We start from the raw sequence: 13883 nt of genomic DNA on the forward strand, positions 1-13883 counted from the left end.
CCTGAGATCGCAAAGTGTTTACAGCCAGCTTATTAAGTTGTTTGAGGAAAAAGTCGGCTGGCCCGGTGCATCGTGATGATGAAATATGTTGCCCAGAGCAGCGGCATGGCTCTGTGACGTGTTTTTAATCGTTTTTTTAATACAATGGAGTTCTATGGCTGCTGGGACATGGCTGCATTGGGCACCGGCTACATGGACGAGATTTGCTGGCAAAACATCATTGCTGATTTTGTTATTTTCATAGGATTTGTTGACGGTAAGCAATGCATTAAAAAACACCGGCCTTATTCTTTAAGGAGTTTTTAAGTGTTTTAGTGTTAAACTATCTGTGTCCTTGTCAGGTGGGTGAAGGTGACGGTGGCGGTGGGGGAGGAGAGTGACGGAGGAGTGGAGAGACAGAAGCTGGCGTCAGACACTGACGTTCTGGCCTTGGAGCATCCTGGAAGGGTCACTGGTTGATGGTAGGTTAAAGGAGGGAAATATCCCTTCAGATATAGCAGGTATTTACATAAATCACCTGGAAAAAAAGAGAATGAAGGGTATAGAAACGGAGACTAGCGTGAGACACTGATATATACTGAATGCCCAAAATATTAGGGACATTTACTGTTTTCATGAAGCGCACTGATGAGGTGAATCCAGGTAAAATCAATATCCCCCATTGATTTCCCTTATTAAATCTATACCAGTCTCAAAGGAGGAGATGGAGATAAAGAGAAGCAGACGAGTTAGAGAAGAGAGATTTTTAAGCTTTGAGACAATAGAGATGAGGATTGTGCAAAAGGGGCTGCAACTCAATATCAGGAAGATGATCCTATTATTTTGTACAGTCAGTGTAACAGTAACCTGCCAAGAGTCACTGCTTGCCTCTAGCAATTCCAAATCTGACTTTGGTCACATTCTGAGCTCTTTGTCAGAATACTGTACACCAGCTTTTGAGGATTTAGGGTCGAAGTAGATGTTATTAAGATAATTTAGACACTCCTATTTTGCAGCGTGGCTTGGCTTACTTTTGGAAATGGTGAACTGTCCCTTTAAGATGCCACAGCTGCAGCCTCCAGCTACCCAGGAAGTTATTAGCCTGTAATTAACTCTGATTGGTCCTTTTAAAAAGATGACATACTGGGCTGGCAGGATGATATTTGGACAACCTGATCACTAGAGACACACACACACACACACACACACACACACACACACACACACACACACACACACACACACAGGGTGTACATGTACGGTGCAAGTTACTGATTGCTCTTGTGGTTAAGATCAGATCTTTTAATTACTAATTGCATTCTTGGAGCTAATTCTTGTAGCTAATACGTTTTTGCTTCCACTGTGTATGCGCCACAGCCACATTAGCAGATGAGGATTTCTGAAGTTGTCAGTGACCAACATGAACATGAATTCATGAGAAATGGCAAGCAGGTCAACTGGCATTAACATAATGTTTTGTCAACACTGATTTCTCAAAGTCTTTTGTTGTTGAGACAAGCAACCTTGGGTAATATAAAGTGGTTAGTCAAAATAAATGCATTGTTATCCTCTGTCAACCTCATCATTATTCATAAAATGATGAAATGCATGCATGTAATCCTTTCATATGAGGGGGAAAAAATGTTTTGGCTAGTGGAAAGTGGCTGGTCACTCCAAAGAGTTCATTTCAAGCTGTGTTTCTGTTATTTCACTCTGTTTCAGATAGAGGGAATCATTGACTGCTGAGTCGCCGACCATCTTGAGATGACTCAAGACGGCCAAATCTGGAACCAATGATTATAACTGTCTGCCTGTGATGTCATCACAAAGCGCCGTGGACTTTGAAGTTCCACGGCTAAGCACTGATGTGTGGTGCAGATACCGACAGAAGAGTGCCAAAGCTGGACTTGATGCATTGTTCTTACTACTACTACTACACTTTTTTTAAAAAAAGGGCCCTTGTAAATATTTTTCTGTATCGCAAAAAAAAACAAAAAACAAAAAGCTTTGTACAGTTTTGCTGAGAGGGCAGGTTTTGTTACATTTTTAAAAAAGTCTTTGACTGGTGCCCCAAAACCTGGAATGTTTTTTTTTGTTTTTTTTTTCGTTGTTTTGAGATCAAAGTGTATATCAGTTAGTCAGTAATAATCGGTCATATTTTGGAAAATCAAACTGCGCACTACTCATTAAGAGTAGTCTTTGATGGCACTTATACCCCCATGGTAGTAATAGATATTCTCATGGTAGGCCGCCTCATCTCTATCTTAGTGGGAGGAGTTCACATTGTTAGGAGACTGCGACCTTTCCTTGCCTCTCGCAGCGTTCCCCTCGACTCGCCCCCTCGCAGAGTTTTGCCGGCGAAGGAACGAGACGCTCAGAAGTGGCAGAGGAGCGGCTACAAGGAAGGGAAAGGAAAGGTTTTAGGCGATCTGAACCCAGCCACAGCCTTACTGCTGAAAAGACGAGGCCAGAGGACGAACACAGACAGACAGACAGACAGACAGACAGACAGACCGGCACATGGGCAGACGAACAGCGTTAGGGCAGATGAACGAACACACTCTACATGTTAACTTTTACTATCTTTATAATCAGCTGGTGCTTTCTTGCATCAGTACCGGGAGCATGTTCAAGAGCGTTAAATGTTGCAGATTTTTTTTTTCCTCTCCAGATATAGAAATGATGCATTACATAGAGAAGAGAGCGGAGTGTCTGTTCCATCACACCATACTGCCTTTTCAGCTCTGTTATCTGACATTTCTTGTCTGCAATAGTGTAAACGTTTTCACTCTACTGCCTCAGAACTGGGTAAAGTACATATTGGTGATAAGTTCGATTGATCAATTCTTTGTTTTGAAAACTTGAAATATTCTTTGCTGAACTTGCCAAGCACTTTTTGGTGAAAATGTATCAACGCATGATAAAGTGGTTGAAGCTCCCTTTTTTGTTTTGAACCATTTCAAATGTCCATTTTACTCAGCTGTGATCTGTGAACACACCCCGTGTCTTCTCTCTAGGCTTTCTGGCTTTAGATAGGTCCTTCCATTCAAAGCAGGGTTGGGGTCAATTCATTTCTGTACAATCAGTTCAAAATTGTAAATTGATCAGTCAGAGGTTTTATGATTTTTACCGTGACCAAACATGATTTTTGCCGCTGATTTTCTGAAACACAGCAAAAGCAGTTGGTGGGATTTTGTTTTAATCTGTAAAAGTGATGGTTACAGCTGTCAAAGGACAAATTTGCGATGCATTGATTGCATGTGCTTAAAAAAAAATTAACTTGGTAAAATCACGTATTTTTTAATAAGATTCAAAGGGATTTTTGTGATTTATGGTCAAAATTGCAAGCCCTTCCAGTATTTGTGGGAAAACAGTGATTTGATGAAAAATCTTGCAGTGCAGTGGGACTGAATTGTATGATTCTTATTTCTCTCGGTAAAAAGTTGAGTTTTGAAGGGAAACTGAGACTTTGAATTGACGATAACCCTGGTTTGAACAGCGGTTGTATGACTATGCTGGCTGAATGTCTATTGCTGCTGCTTTAGTTTCATGTTCAAACAAGTATCTGGGATACTGTACTTTTGGTTGGCTAGTGTGGAATACTGCTTGCTTTTTCATTTTCTACATCAAGTCTGCTGTAACTCAATAAATACACAACCAACTGAAAAGCCCTTCTTGCTCATGTGTCACCGATGTAATGTCAACCTGGATTTGCAGGAAGAAGCACAGGGACACTGGTTTCGTTTGCTTGTTTACTCCAGTACAAAATGCTATTGTACAAAACAAGTGAAACAGACAGAGGCCTAGGGCAGAGAGTAAGCATACAACCAGCCTGAAGAGACACCACCGAGGGAGAGAAACCACTTACAGAGTGCAGAGAAGCCTGTCAGGTCACTTACCAGGAACTTTGTACAACTTTACATCCAGGCCTCGCTGAATAAACACAAGAAGCACTTTTGAGGCCATTTGAAGTATCCAGTTAAACCGAATGCACCTCAAATATTTCCATTTCAAAATGTCTTAGCCAACTGACCCTAATAGGTCTTGATTTTGACCAGGAGTAACCTAGTTTCACAGTTGAGTGTTAGTCCAACACAACAAAAGTATGCAATGTGATATTGCACACTTCGTTTACTAAGTTGCTGTTTGCAGAGTGAAATACAACTCTGAGAGAACTGTATAGCACATTTATAAGACTGCTTAAAACCAAGCTAACCTACCCATCAACAGCCGGCTTCCTATATAACATTATCCTAGGCTGCATTTACACATGAACAAAATAATCCTTTAACCTTTTGAGGCAGAAATATTGGCTTCTTATGGCTGTTTGAACAGAGAAGAATCACCTGGAATCTGATTTGTCGACTTAGCCAGATGCCTCACAGAGTTGATCAGTTTGTGCTCAGACCAGACAGTGCATTATCACTATGCAGACTGCCTCTTCAAAGTAATGGGATTGCACTCAACAAAAAAATATACTGCAATAATTATTTGACAAATAGGAAAACAAGTCCTGCACACTGCCATAACTTGCAAGAATTGCTTTATTCCAAATGAAAATGCATGCGGTTTGGGCTAGAAGAAAGTCTTCTAGACCTAAACGCATGCATTTTTTTTTACTTTTCCTATTTGTCTAAGCCTGGCTCCATTAGTCCCTTTGCTTCTGTCTCTAAGGCTTTAAGCCAGGAGTGCAGTAGCTGTTCTTTTCAGTTATTTGACAGACAGAACCTGTTCAGGCCTCCGACACCAATGAAGGCCAGAAGTCCAAAACTGCAGATTTTCTTTGTCCAGTACAAGAGTCCAAAAACAGTTTTTCTGTTCCTGTGTAAATGTAGCTTTCAACAGTCATTGAGCTGCATTCTGACACCCAACACTGATTTCCTAGCAGCCTTATGAACGGCACCGCTGATTAGAGCATGTTATTGATCATCATCACACAACTTCAGCTTGACTTGTTTCTGATCACTTCAGATCACACAACACGACAATTCTGCTTCTTTCTTATTTTTATGTGTACATTTTTCATACGCAGTTTAAGAATTCGACCAAAACTGAGAATCACAGCAGTGTCGTCATCAGAAGACATTTACATCACAAGCCCAATGAGCTGCAGATACACTGTGGAGAGTAGAGGCGAGTTGTGTGTGTAGAAAAAAGGTTTTTAATGTATTGTCACAGTGATTCTCAACCGGTGTGCCAGGACACGCTGGTGTGTGATCGGGTGAGCTCTCCTGTACCTTGAGGTTTTGTTCAAAATTAAGAAAATCGATGTCAAACAAATTAAATTAACTCCATTAAGGTCTAATGAAATCATAGTTTCTGCCATTCAAAGATAGTGCACTTTACTGCTTGGCCTAAAGCTCTTTACATTTTATTAGAATCACACTCTTGTATTATCATACTGGGATTTACAGGATATTTCCAAACAGGAATAACCGAAGTGCCTTGGTATTCTGCGTCTAACTGGCGTTGTGGCGATTAAGAAGGTTGAGAACCGCTGCTTTTTCAGATTCCTTGGTGTTGTATTAAGGAAACGGGGATAATAAGACAATTACACACCCAGACTCCCTCATCCTTTAAAGAAACGACTGATATATTTACAAATGAACAGCAAAAATCCCATTTTCACCTAACTGTGGTTAAGATCAGATCATGACGAGACTAAGATCAGGTCTGTGGCACAAATGATTAAGAAACAGATCTTTTTGTGCCCGGGTAAATCCAGACCTAGAAACAATGCTCTCTAAATAGCCTCATCTATGTTCTGCTGAGGGCTGGCTGGCTGTTTCAACAGCGCGCTCCCAGCAAGTTGGTAATTACAATGTAATCTGATATGGCATCACACAGAGAAAGAGAGGAGAGGAAGGAGGCAGGAGAAAGAGCGCACAAGAACACAAGAACCAACGAAATCAACAACGTGCTTGGTCTGCAGCTGCAACATCTCTCGTCTTGACAGTCCATTGGCAGGGTGTGGAGAGGAGGAGGAGGGGGAGGAGGAGGAGGAGGGGGGACGGAAAAAAGAAGAGAACAAAAAGGAGGGAAAGGAGGAAGGGGGAGCTTGAGAATCATCATATAAAATCCGTTTATTCTCGTTTTCTCCTGTCTGCCTTACATGGACACATCCGCAGTAGTAGTAGTAGTAGAAGCTGGCTCTACTTGGTGAGTAGAGCCTATAGCCAGAGTCTGAGTCCTGGTGTGCGCTGCTGTCTTGGTTAAAATGCGTGCTTCCTCAAATTCCCTCCCGTTGCTTCCTTTACGAATACACCTGGATGCCAGTTTCATGTTTTATCTTCAGGATTGCAGTCTTTGTTCAACACACAACAGATATTACAACAGATACTTCCATTTTCCTGTTTTTTTTTGTTTTGTTTTTGTTATTTTTTTCTTGATCACATCCCTGCCGGTACAGGTGCATGTCCCCAGGCTGCACAGTCCCTGACATGTAACACACTGCGACATGAATACTTCCTCTGTACTTAGGGACCATACAATTGAGCATATCCCTCAAACAAGAACAAGGGAGAATGTGAAGAAGCAAGCATTTTAACTCGGAACATCAATTGCACACCCCTTTGTGGTGGGAACAAGGGGGGAGGAGGGAGAACCCCGCTCCTCTTTTCTCCTCTCAGTCATCCCCCAGACGGAAGCCCTGGCCCCAGTTGTGACGCCCTCCTCCTCCCCCTCCTCCTCCGCCTCCTCCTCCTCCCCCTCCCCCACCTCCTCCTGCCTGCTCCTGGGGAGCTGGTCTCCTGGTGGGAGGGACTCCGAAGCCCGACACCCCTCCCCTCCTGTTGGGGAGGAACCGATACCTGGAGAGGAGAGGAGAGGAGAAAGGAGAGGGGCGTTATTAAACGGCATTACTGAAAACGAAAAGGATTCTCCAGAGCACTACCTTGCAAGCAGATGACCAAGCAACTATTCTTATGCTATTAGAGAAAATGTAGAAGTGCTGTTTATTGAAGTTAAGCCAGTTTCACCCTCAAATTGTTGTGCACTGCAACCCTCCCTTCCCCCTATCAATTCAAAGCTCTCGGTATAGGAGCCAGGTGACTGTATACAGTGCGTATACACACACACACACACACACTTACAGGAACTCTGGCGTGGAGAGGAAGGAGCGTCCTCCCAGGTCCATGGGGTATTTGAACATCAGGAAGAAGTAGAGGTGACCCACCAGGTTCCCTATCAGTTCGTTCACCACACTGGACAACAACACAGTGGAGAAGACTGACTGTTAGACTGACTCACTGAAGCTCACAGAGAGAACATTATGCAATCCAACTTTTAATTCCACTAATTGAATTTCAGAGGGAGGAGTTACTTACGAGCCGCCGATGATGTAGTTGAAGCCCAGGATGACCCAGGGTAGATAACACGCCTAGGAAACAGAACATACAATGAATAACATCATGATTATTAGGAATATTATGATTATCTTCATGATGAATAATGAATCATAACGATGATAAGTTTCACATTCAAGTTAACAAAGTAATATAACATGGTGATATGGGATAAGGATCACTCCTAAAAACAGGAGTTCTCATCTTAGATCACACACATTAAGTCTTGTTAATAAATAGTAATACTAACTTTATTGATCCCTGTAGGGAAATTCTCTTTGATTATTCATTTTTGATGGAGAATGACACTTATGGTAAGTACCATGAATCATGTTCCATACCAGATAAATATATTGTATTGTGTGTACTAATATCAGTGCTAATGGTAAATGTTGGGTACCTTGAATATTGTTGCATACCAGATAGAAATGTTGTACTATGAGTAATAACATGAGTGTTAAGAGGTAAAATGTCCGGTACCTTAAATCGTGTTCCGAACCAGAAGGACACAATCATGTCTCTGTTGAGTTGAGCCCAGACATACAGAACTGACATGATCAACGGGATCATCAGCAACTGGAAACAATAACAATATGAATCAATTAAAAATAACACACCTTAACAACAATGCAAGTCCAGACAAACCAACAAGACAAGAGGGGGTTTCCCTATCATCTTTACAGCATTGGTGGTTTTGGGTAATTTAGGTTTTGGTCACATCAAGCCCTGTTTTGCACCCAGTTTTGATCTTGTGCAAGTTGCACTCAAAGTTATTACTTTTTGAATACTTAACTATCATTAAAGTGTTAATTGGAACCCTTTGCCCTATGCTTTGTTTGTGTGGGAAACTGGGAATAACTGAGCATTTCTTTTCAATTTCCCATAATCTCTGGCAGTGTTGGTAATGTTGATGCTGTGGTGGCCTGCTGGTGGTCCACTGCTGCATGAATGTAGAGAAAACAGAGAGAGGAGGATTCTCACCTGCATGTCCATCATGAGCCCAGTTATCTACAGCGACAGAGTCAAGGACAACAACATCATGGCTCAATACGATCACAGCTGGAGCCCGAAGATTAGAGAGGCTGGTGACTGGAAGGTCGCCAGTTCAAAACCCCACACAGGCTGTGAAAACCTGAGGGGGGGAGTGGGAGTGAACTCACCCTCTCCCCTCCCACCTGCCCCTCTGCCTCCTCCCCACCATCAAAGTTCCCTTGAGCAAAGCATTTGACCTTGGTAGATCAAAGAGTGGGAGTGTGTGTGCGGGTGTGTGTAACCTCCCTTCCGTGCGACTGCTCCCCGAGGCTGTGGCTGCAAATACGAGTATGTTCTCAACGACTTGCCTCGGGTAACAAAAACTGCCCAGTCACCTGTGTGTGGAATTTAATTTGCAAACTGAGAGTAAAACTGGACAACTGAAAAAAGAAATATTGAACACATGGTCCAATTTAGGTGGAAAGACTATAGGATTTTCACAAATCTGTCTTGAAAGAATAAAAGACATGTCCAAGTTTATCTGAAATCCAATTTATGTGAAAATCCAGGTGAGTTGATGATCAGAACTGAACTCAGTGACAACCCAGAAAAGACTGTGAGTGTTCAGATGTGGGCTGGTCTGCACTGCTGGTGCTGTATGTGACCTAGATTAGGTTGCTCTGCTCTGCAGGGGTAGAATGCCACTGGGCCACTGGCATAGTGCCACCCTGACATGGCACACTGCTGCAGAGAGAGAGAGAGAGAGAGAGAGAGAGAGAGAGAGAGAGAGAGGAGCTATAGAGGGGTAAAGAGAGGAGAGCAGTAGAGAAGGAGAGTGAAAGGTAGAGAGGAAGAGAAGCTAACAGAGTTGTAAACTTGAATGATTAAGGGATGATCTAAGTAGATTATAACACAGCATGCCACCGGCTTAAACGGAAGGTTTAAAGGGTTTGGGATTTTAAGACGCTGGTCAGCGGTGTAGACCGGCAATGAAAATAAGGATGTAGGGTTGAGGAGGATACAACAATGCAGAGCCAGTTGAAGAAGAGCATGAAGACATAGTCTGCCGGTCTGCCATCGAACGCCCCTGGAAAACAAAATGAAGCAAGCATGAAAAAAACAGTATGATAAGCCTCCAATGTATTTGAGTGTATGAGTGTAAACCACAGAGGTCACAGCCGACAGTAGTCTCACCTGTCTCTAGCCTAGTGGAGTACTGATAGAGGAAATACAGGTTGACCAGGTACAGAAACCCAGTGCCAGGGCCGACTGGGAAATACAGGGTGGAAGTCACCGGTCTCCAGAGCTGAAACAAACACAAGAGACATTTGTCGCATAGTCTTACAGTATGTAATGTATAGATGGCTTACTGGGAAACACAAGGTGGATGCCACTGGCCTCCAGATCTGACACAAACATGAGTAATGCCTTCACAAAGCGTCATATAATAGTTTATAGTCGGACTATAGGTTTAAAATAATAAGAGTCCACTAGGAGTCACAGAGTGGACATCACTGGTCTCCAGATATGAAATCATACGCAAACAGAAAAACTGTGCATATAAAGATACAACAGGGGGAGACACCAGATCTAAAACACAACACAGAGAAAGACATACAGCTTGGCAGTGTAGTGTAGTCTATGTAGCCTAGAGACTAAGGTAGGCACAGACTGAGACTAGGCTGAGGACCAAGGCCTAGTGGGACGAGTCGATGCCACCGACCTCCAGATCTCAAACAGAACATACATCACATAAGCCAAAAGGTCAATTCAGTCGAAGGATGTTTAACTGCACTCCACACAGCATGTATCAGCTCAGGTCTATGGCCAAGGGAGTCAAAGACAAACAGCCGTGATGAAAGAAGGGAAGGAGATCAGAGTCCTGCTGGGTGCAGGAATAATACAAGTTAAGGATTTCTTGTGCTGATGGGCTACACAAAAAACATCAGCTCATTTGACAAAACAGTGCAGCTCGACACACAGTCTCAAGGAGGACATCTGCTGTCCAATAAAGGTTTTTGTAATGCATTCATTGTCAATTATTTTCCAACTCAGAGCTCTTGGCCTCGGTGGAAGTGTGTCCTATTGTGTTATGGTGCGAGCTCAAAACTACTGTAATACTGTTGTTCCTAAGCAACATAAACAATTTGTTCATCAAGCCTAAATAAACAGACACATGGATCAGCTGAGGGAATTATATGGGAATAAAATGCATATGAATCATTTAGCTGCAGTAAGAATAAAAGGCTGAGAATAGGCTGATGTGTAGCACTTATCACCAGGCTACTCTGGGTGTGTGATCAAAATCATTTTCAGGCAGAGAAGGCATCAACATAGCTGAGGTGCCAGACTTTAACGCTTTAACATACAGCCATGTGATGGTGCCACATACAACTAGGCCTCTTATCACATGCTTTTTACATTTGATAACTCCGAGCACTCACAAAGTGGCACTTGTAAGTCTAGTTGTCATCCCGGGACAGTCTCCATTAACCCCCATTCAAATTCAAAGAGCATTTTGATTCATGGTAGCTGAGGTAGAGTCAATAAAACCTTCAAGGGATGATTTGGGGGGTGATGAAATGAGGCGGCATCATCCTTGTTAAATTATGAAATGCATTCCCACTATTTAAAAGGGAAAATTGTCAGATTACAATTATATATGTTCCTGGTGTTGAACTTGAACATAACTTACTCTGCCTAGTAGAGCTGAACAATTAATCGAGAAGAAAAAAAAAACGAAATCACAGTATGAAGAGAGAGGAGCATCCAAAATGAATTTCTGAACAAGGTGTTTTAGAGCTCCAGGTAATCTTTGGTCCATGAATCAAAACCTTTCATCTTACTCACATCCTGCACACTGACACAAAATCACTTGTCTTTAAACAATTATAAACTTCTAAAACAATTTATGACAAGAAAAACTTGTGGTGATATGAATCACAGTTTAAATCGCAATTGCAATATTGTGTCAAGTTCAAGTTCAAGTTTGTTTATTTATATAGTCCTTTATCACAAGTATGTCTCAGAGGACTTTACAGAGAATGAGCCTAGCTCGGTCTAACTAAACAAAATCAGTGGTGAACAGAAAGATATAGGACAAGCATAGTGAAAAGCACAAGGTAGACAAGAGGAGATTTTAGCAAGACAAACAATCTAGCCTAACCTACCCGGCACCGCCAGCCTTAGACCCTAAATGCACACAAGGAAAAACTCCCAAGAAAAACCTAGTAGGAAAAACTTGGAAGAAATCTTGGGCGGGCTGAGGCCGAGAATAATAGCAATTTAGGTTATAGCTAGAGACATAGGCTATTTCAGGTCAATTAACTTATTCACTTTAAATCCAATCAAAATGTAAACAGCTACTCGTTCTCAATTGCTCAATTATTTCTAAATAGATTGGATATGACCGCCAGATGTCTACAGTTTTTCAGTATTTGCATCTTGAAAAAAGTGCCACTTCCTGAATGGACTGAACTGAAAGTGAGCTGAGCTGACACCCATAGCTGGTTTGAAAAGGCGGCCCTGTGTGCTCTGTCTCTCCTGTGCTGGTCTGTGACAGCGGGGCAGATACAGTGATGCTGTCAGGACAGCCTACTGCTGTACTGACAGGCCTGCTGGGACCTAAACAGGATAGGAGCTCCTTTTCATTTTTCACTAGAGAGAGAGTAGGCAGTGACAGATATTCTGAATCAAAGGTTCTCAGAAATGGAGTTCACCTCAAGGGTCTCTGAGGGAGATTCAGGAGGTTGACACTAAAATAAAGAATGGCTTTATTTCACTACTAATACTATAAATCAGCACAATAATATGTTGCATAGGAATGATAACATATTTCACTGTTATCTCTCCTCCTACAGACCCTCTAGAATGATGAGTCTGAATTACAACCAGATAAATAACATATTCAAGAGTCTGGGTCACATAGTGAGACTGAATTTCTTATTTGGGTGCCAGGCTGCAAAATGTAACAACTCCCAGTAAATACAGTTAGAACATGATGTGCTAAATCATATCAAATCGAGCACTGCCTGTGTTTCTCTGAGATATCAGGGCAGCCATATTGTAGCTGTCACGACAGCTTACTGGCTGGCAGGTTGGAAATATTACAGGGGCAGCTCTGTTTCATTTAGCATTAGAGAGAGAGTAGCTGGGTACAGTTTTAGTAGCCAACCCTGTATGTCAGCTGTGTGTGTGTTCCCAAAATACTGTCACCGCCTGGTGGCCTGCACAACAGGAACACGAGCTACTTAAAACTATAAACCTTAATCCGACCAAATACTTAGACATTCAACGTTTCGGTCACGTTAACATCTACAGCGTTTAAACTGATATTTTGGTGTAGCTACTGTAGTTAGTTCTTACTTAACTAAACTTAGAAACACACATTTGTCTTAGCATTTTGACAGCATCCGGAAGTCCTAACCTTGGTTCTTGCTCCTCGCTTTCTGATTGGCTGTTAATGTACACGACAAAGGCCTGCGTGAGCCTTGCTAGCCACCTGCTAAGCTAGGCTATCAAAAACACAACAACCACACATACAATTCCAACCGACACAAACCAATACAGCTAAACAAAACTTACTTGAAATTTGTGGAAGAAATTTTCCGGCCATAGTACAAGGTACATAGGACTAATCAATCCCAGTTTCCCAATCAAGGGAACAGCAATCGACCCAGCAAACCAATACCGGGTGATGAAGGGGATGCTTTTGAACCAGTCCCCGATATCTGACATCTTTCCATATGATCGCGGCCGTGTGATAGCTGTGAAGTAGAAGTCCCCCTGTAAAAATGAACTAATTTACAAACAACTGCGACCTCCCGATGCTATAATTTCAGAACTGCTCCACTGCTAACTTTACATGACGTGGCTAATCACAAGAAGCTAGCTCTCTATCTAATCAAACTCCCGAGAATATCGCAGTTACTTCCGGTTAAGTCTTTTCAAAATAAAGGCAAGTTTTTACATATGCGACAAACTTACAGATGATATTTCAAAGTGCAAAAACAATGTTGAAGGCCTTTTCACAGTTTATACATCTCACCAATTTGTTGGCTTCACGGCTTTAGAAAAACGTTGTTTTAGGAAAGTCGATTTATATAATTAGCCTTTATTTTACCAGGACGTCCCATTGAGATTCAAAATCTCCTTTCCGAGGGAGAACTGAATTATGTCACGCTCTTAGTTTGAAGGAAAATCTTAGAACCGGATGTCGTTTACTTAACATTTTTTAGCCTTGCTTTGCTTACTTCCTGTCAAATTTGCACAGGCACTGAGTCAACCAGCCAGAGGCAGCCAGCAACAGAAAGGGGCGTATCAATAGATGATGGTGTAACAGTGTGCAACTTTACTGAAAATATTCATACCAACTGCATGATTATGGCGATCTGCATATATAACGGCTGTAATAAAAGTGGCTTTAGTGAGGAATCAACATAGTGTTTAGTCTAAATTATCGCTGAATCATAGGTACAGGTATCTCGAACTACAGCTCCCACAATGCACAGCTCTATTTACCTGCGCTACGTACTCTTTATGCGACAAAATAACCGCCTTGAAAACAAATGAAAAAATCTCTGCCGAACT

General features: G+C 42.1%; 2 protein-coding genes across 3 annotated transcripts in view; one reads left to right on the forward strand and one right to left on the reverse strand.

Annotated features, from left to right (window-relative positions):
- Nucleotides 1–3644, forward strand: part of zhx2a (zinc fingers and homeoboxes 2a) — a 30349-nt gene extending 26705 nt beyond the window's left edge. For both annotated transcript variants that reach the window (XM_071895856.2, XM_071895857.2), the window contains exons 12-13: nt 342–461; nt 1702–3644. In XM_071895856.2, the coding sequence (XP_071751957.1) occupies nt 342–459 (118 nt within the window). In that variant the 3' untranslated portion in view covers nt 460–461; nt 1702–3644. The remainder of the gene's footprint in view (nt 1–341; nt 462–1701) is intronic.
- A 73-nt stretch (nt 3645–3717) lies between these two features.
- derl1 (derlin 1) lies at nt 3718–13187 on the reverse strand. The gene is made up of 8 exons (XM_071895858.2): nt 12879–13187; nt 9489–9600; nt 9317–9381; nt 8304–8330; nt 7803–7898; nt 7305–7357; nt 7071–7181; nt 3718–6788 (listed from the first exon to the last, which is right to left on the reverse strand). Exons 1-8 carry the CDS (start codon nt 13029–13031, stop codon nt 6605–6607), a joined length of 801 nt encoding a protein of 266 aa, XP_071751959.1. The 5' UTR covers nt 13032–13187; the 3' UTR covers nt 3718–6604.
- Between the last annotated feature and the right edge of the window lie 696 nt (nt 13188–13883).

This window comes from Centroberyx gerrardi, chromosome 12 (genome assembly GCF_048128805.1).
Source record: "Centroberyx gerrardi isolate f3 chromosome 12, fCenGer3.hap1.cur.20231027, whole genome shotgun sequence".
In the NCBI taxonomy this organism is placed as follows: domain Eukaryota; kingdom Metazoa; phylum Chordata; class Actinopteri; order Beryciformes; family Berycidae; genus Centroberyx; species Centroberyx gerrardi.

Bases quoted from the DNA above. Each gene is read 5' to 3' on its own strand.
- derl1 (XM_071895858.2), bottom strand. From the start codon at position 13,031: ATGTCAGATATCGGGGACTGGTTCAAAAGCATCCCCTTCATCACCCGG. The intron at 7,358-7,802 runs GTACCGGACATT...TCTGTTTCCTAG, and splicing joins GGTTCGGAACACGATTTAAG to GCGTGTTATCTACCCTGGGT. The intron at 6,789-7,070 runs GTAAGTGTGTGT...TCTCCTCTCCAG, and splicing joins CTCTCCACGCCAGAGTTCCT to GTATCGGTTCCTCCCCAACA.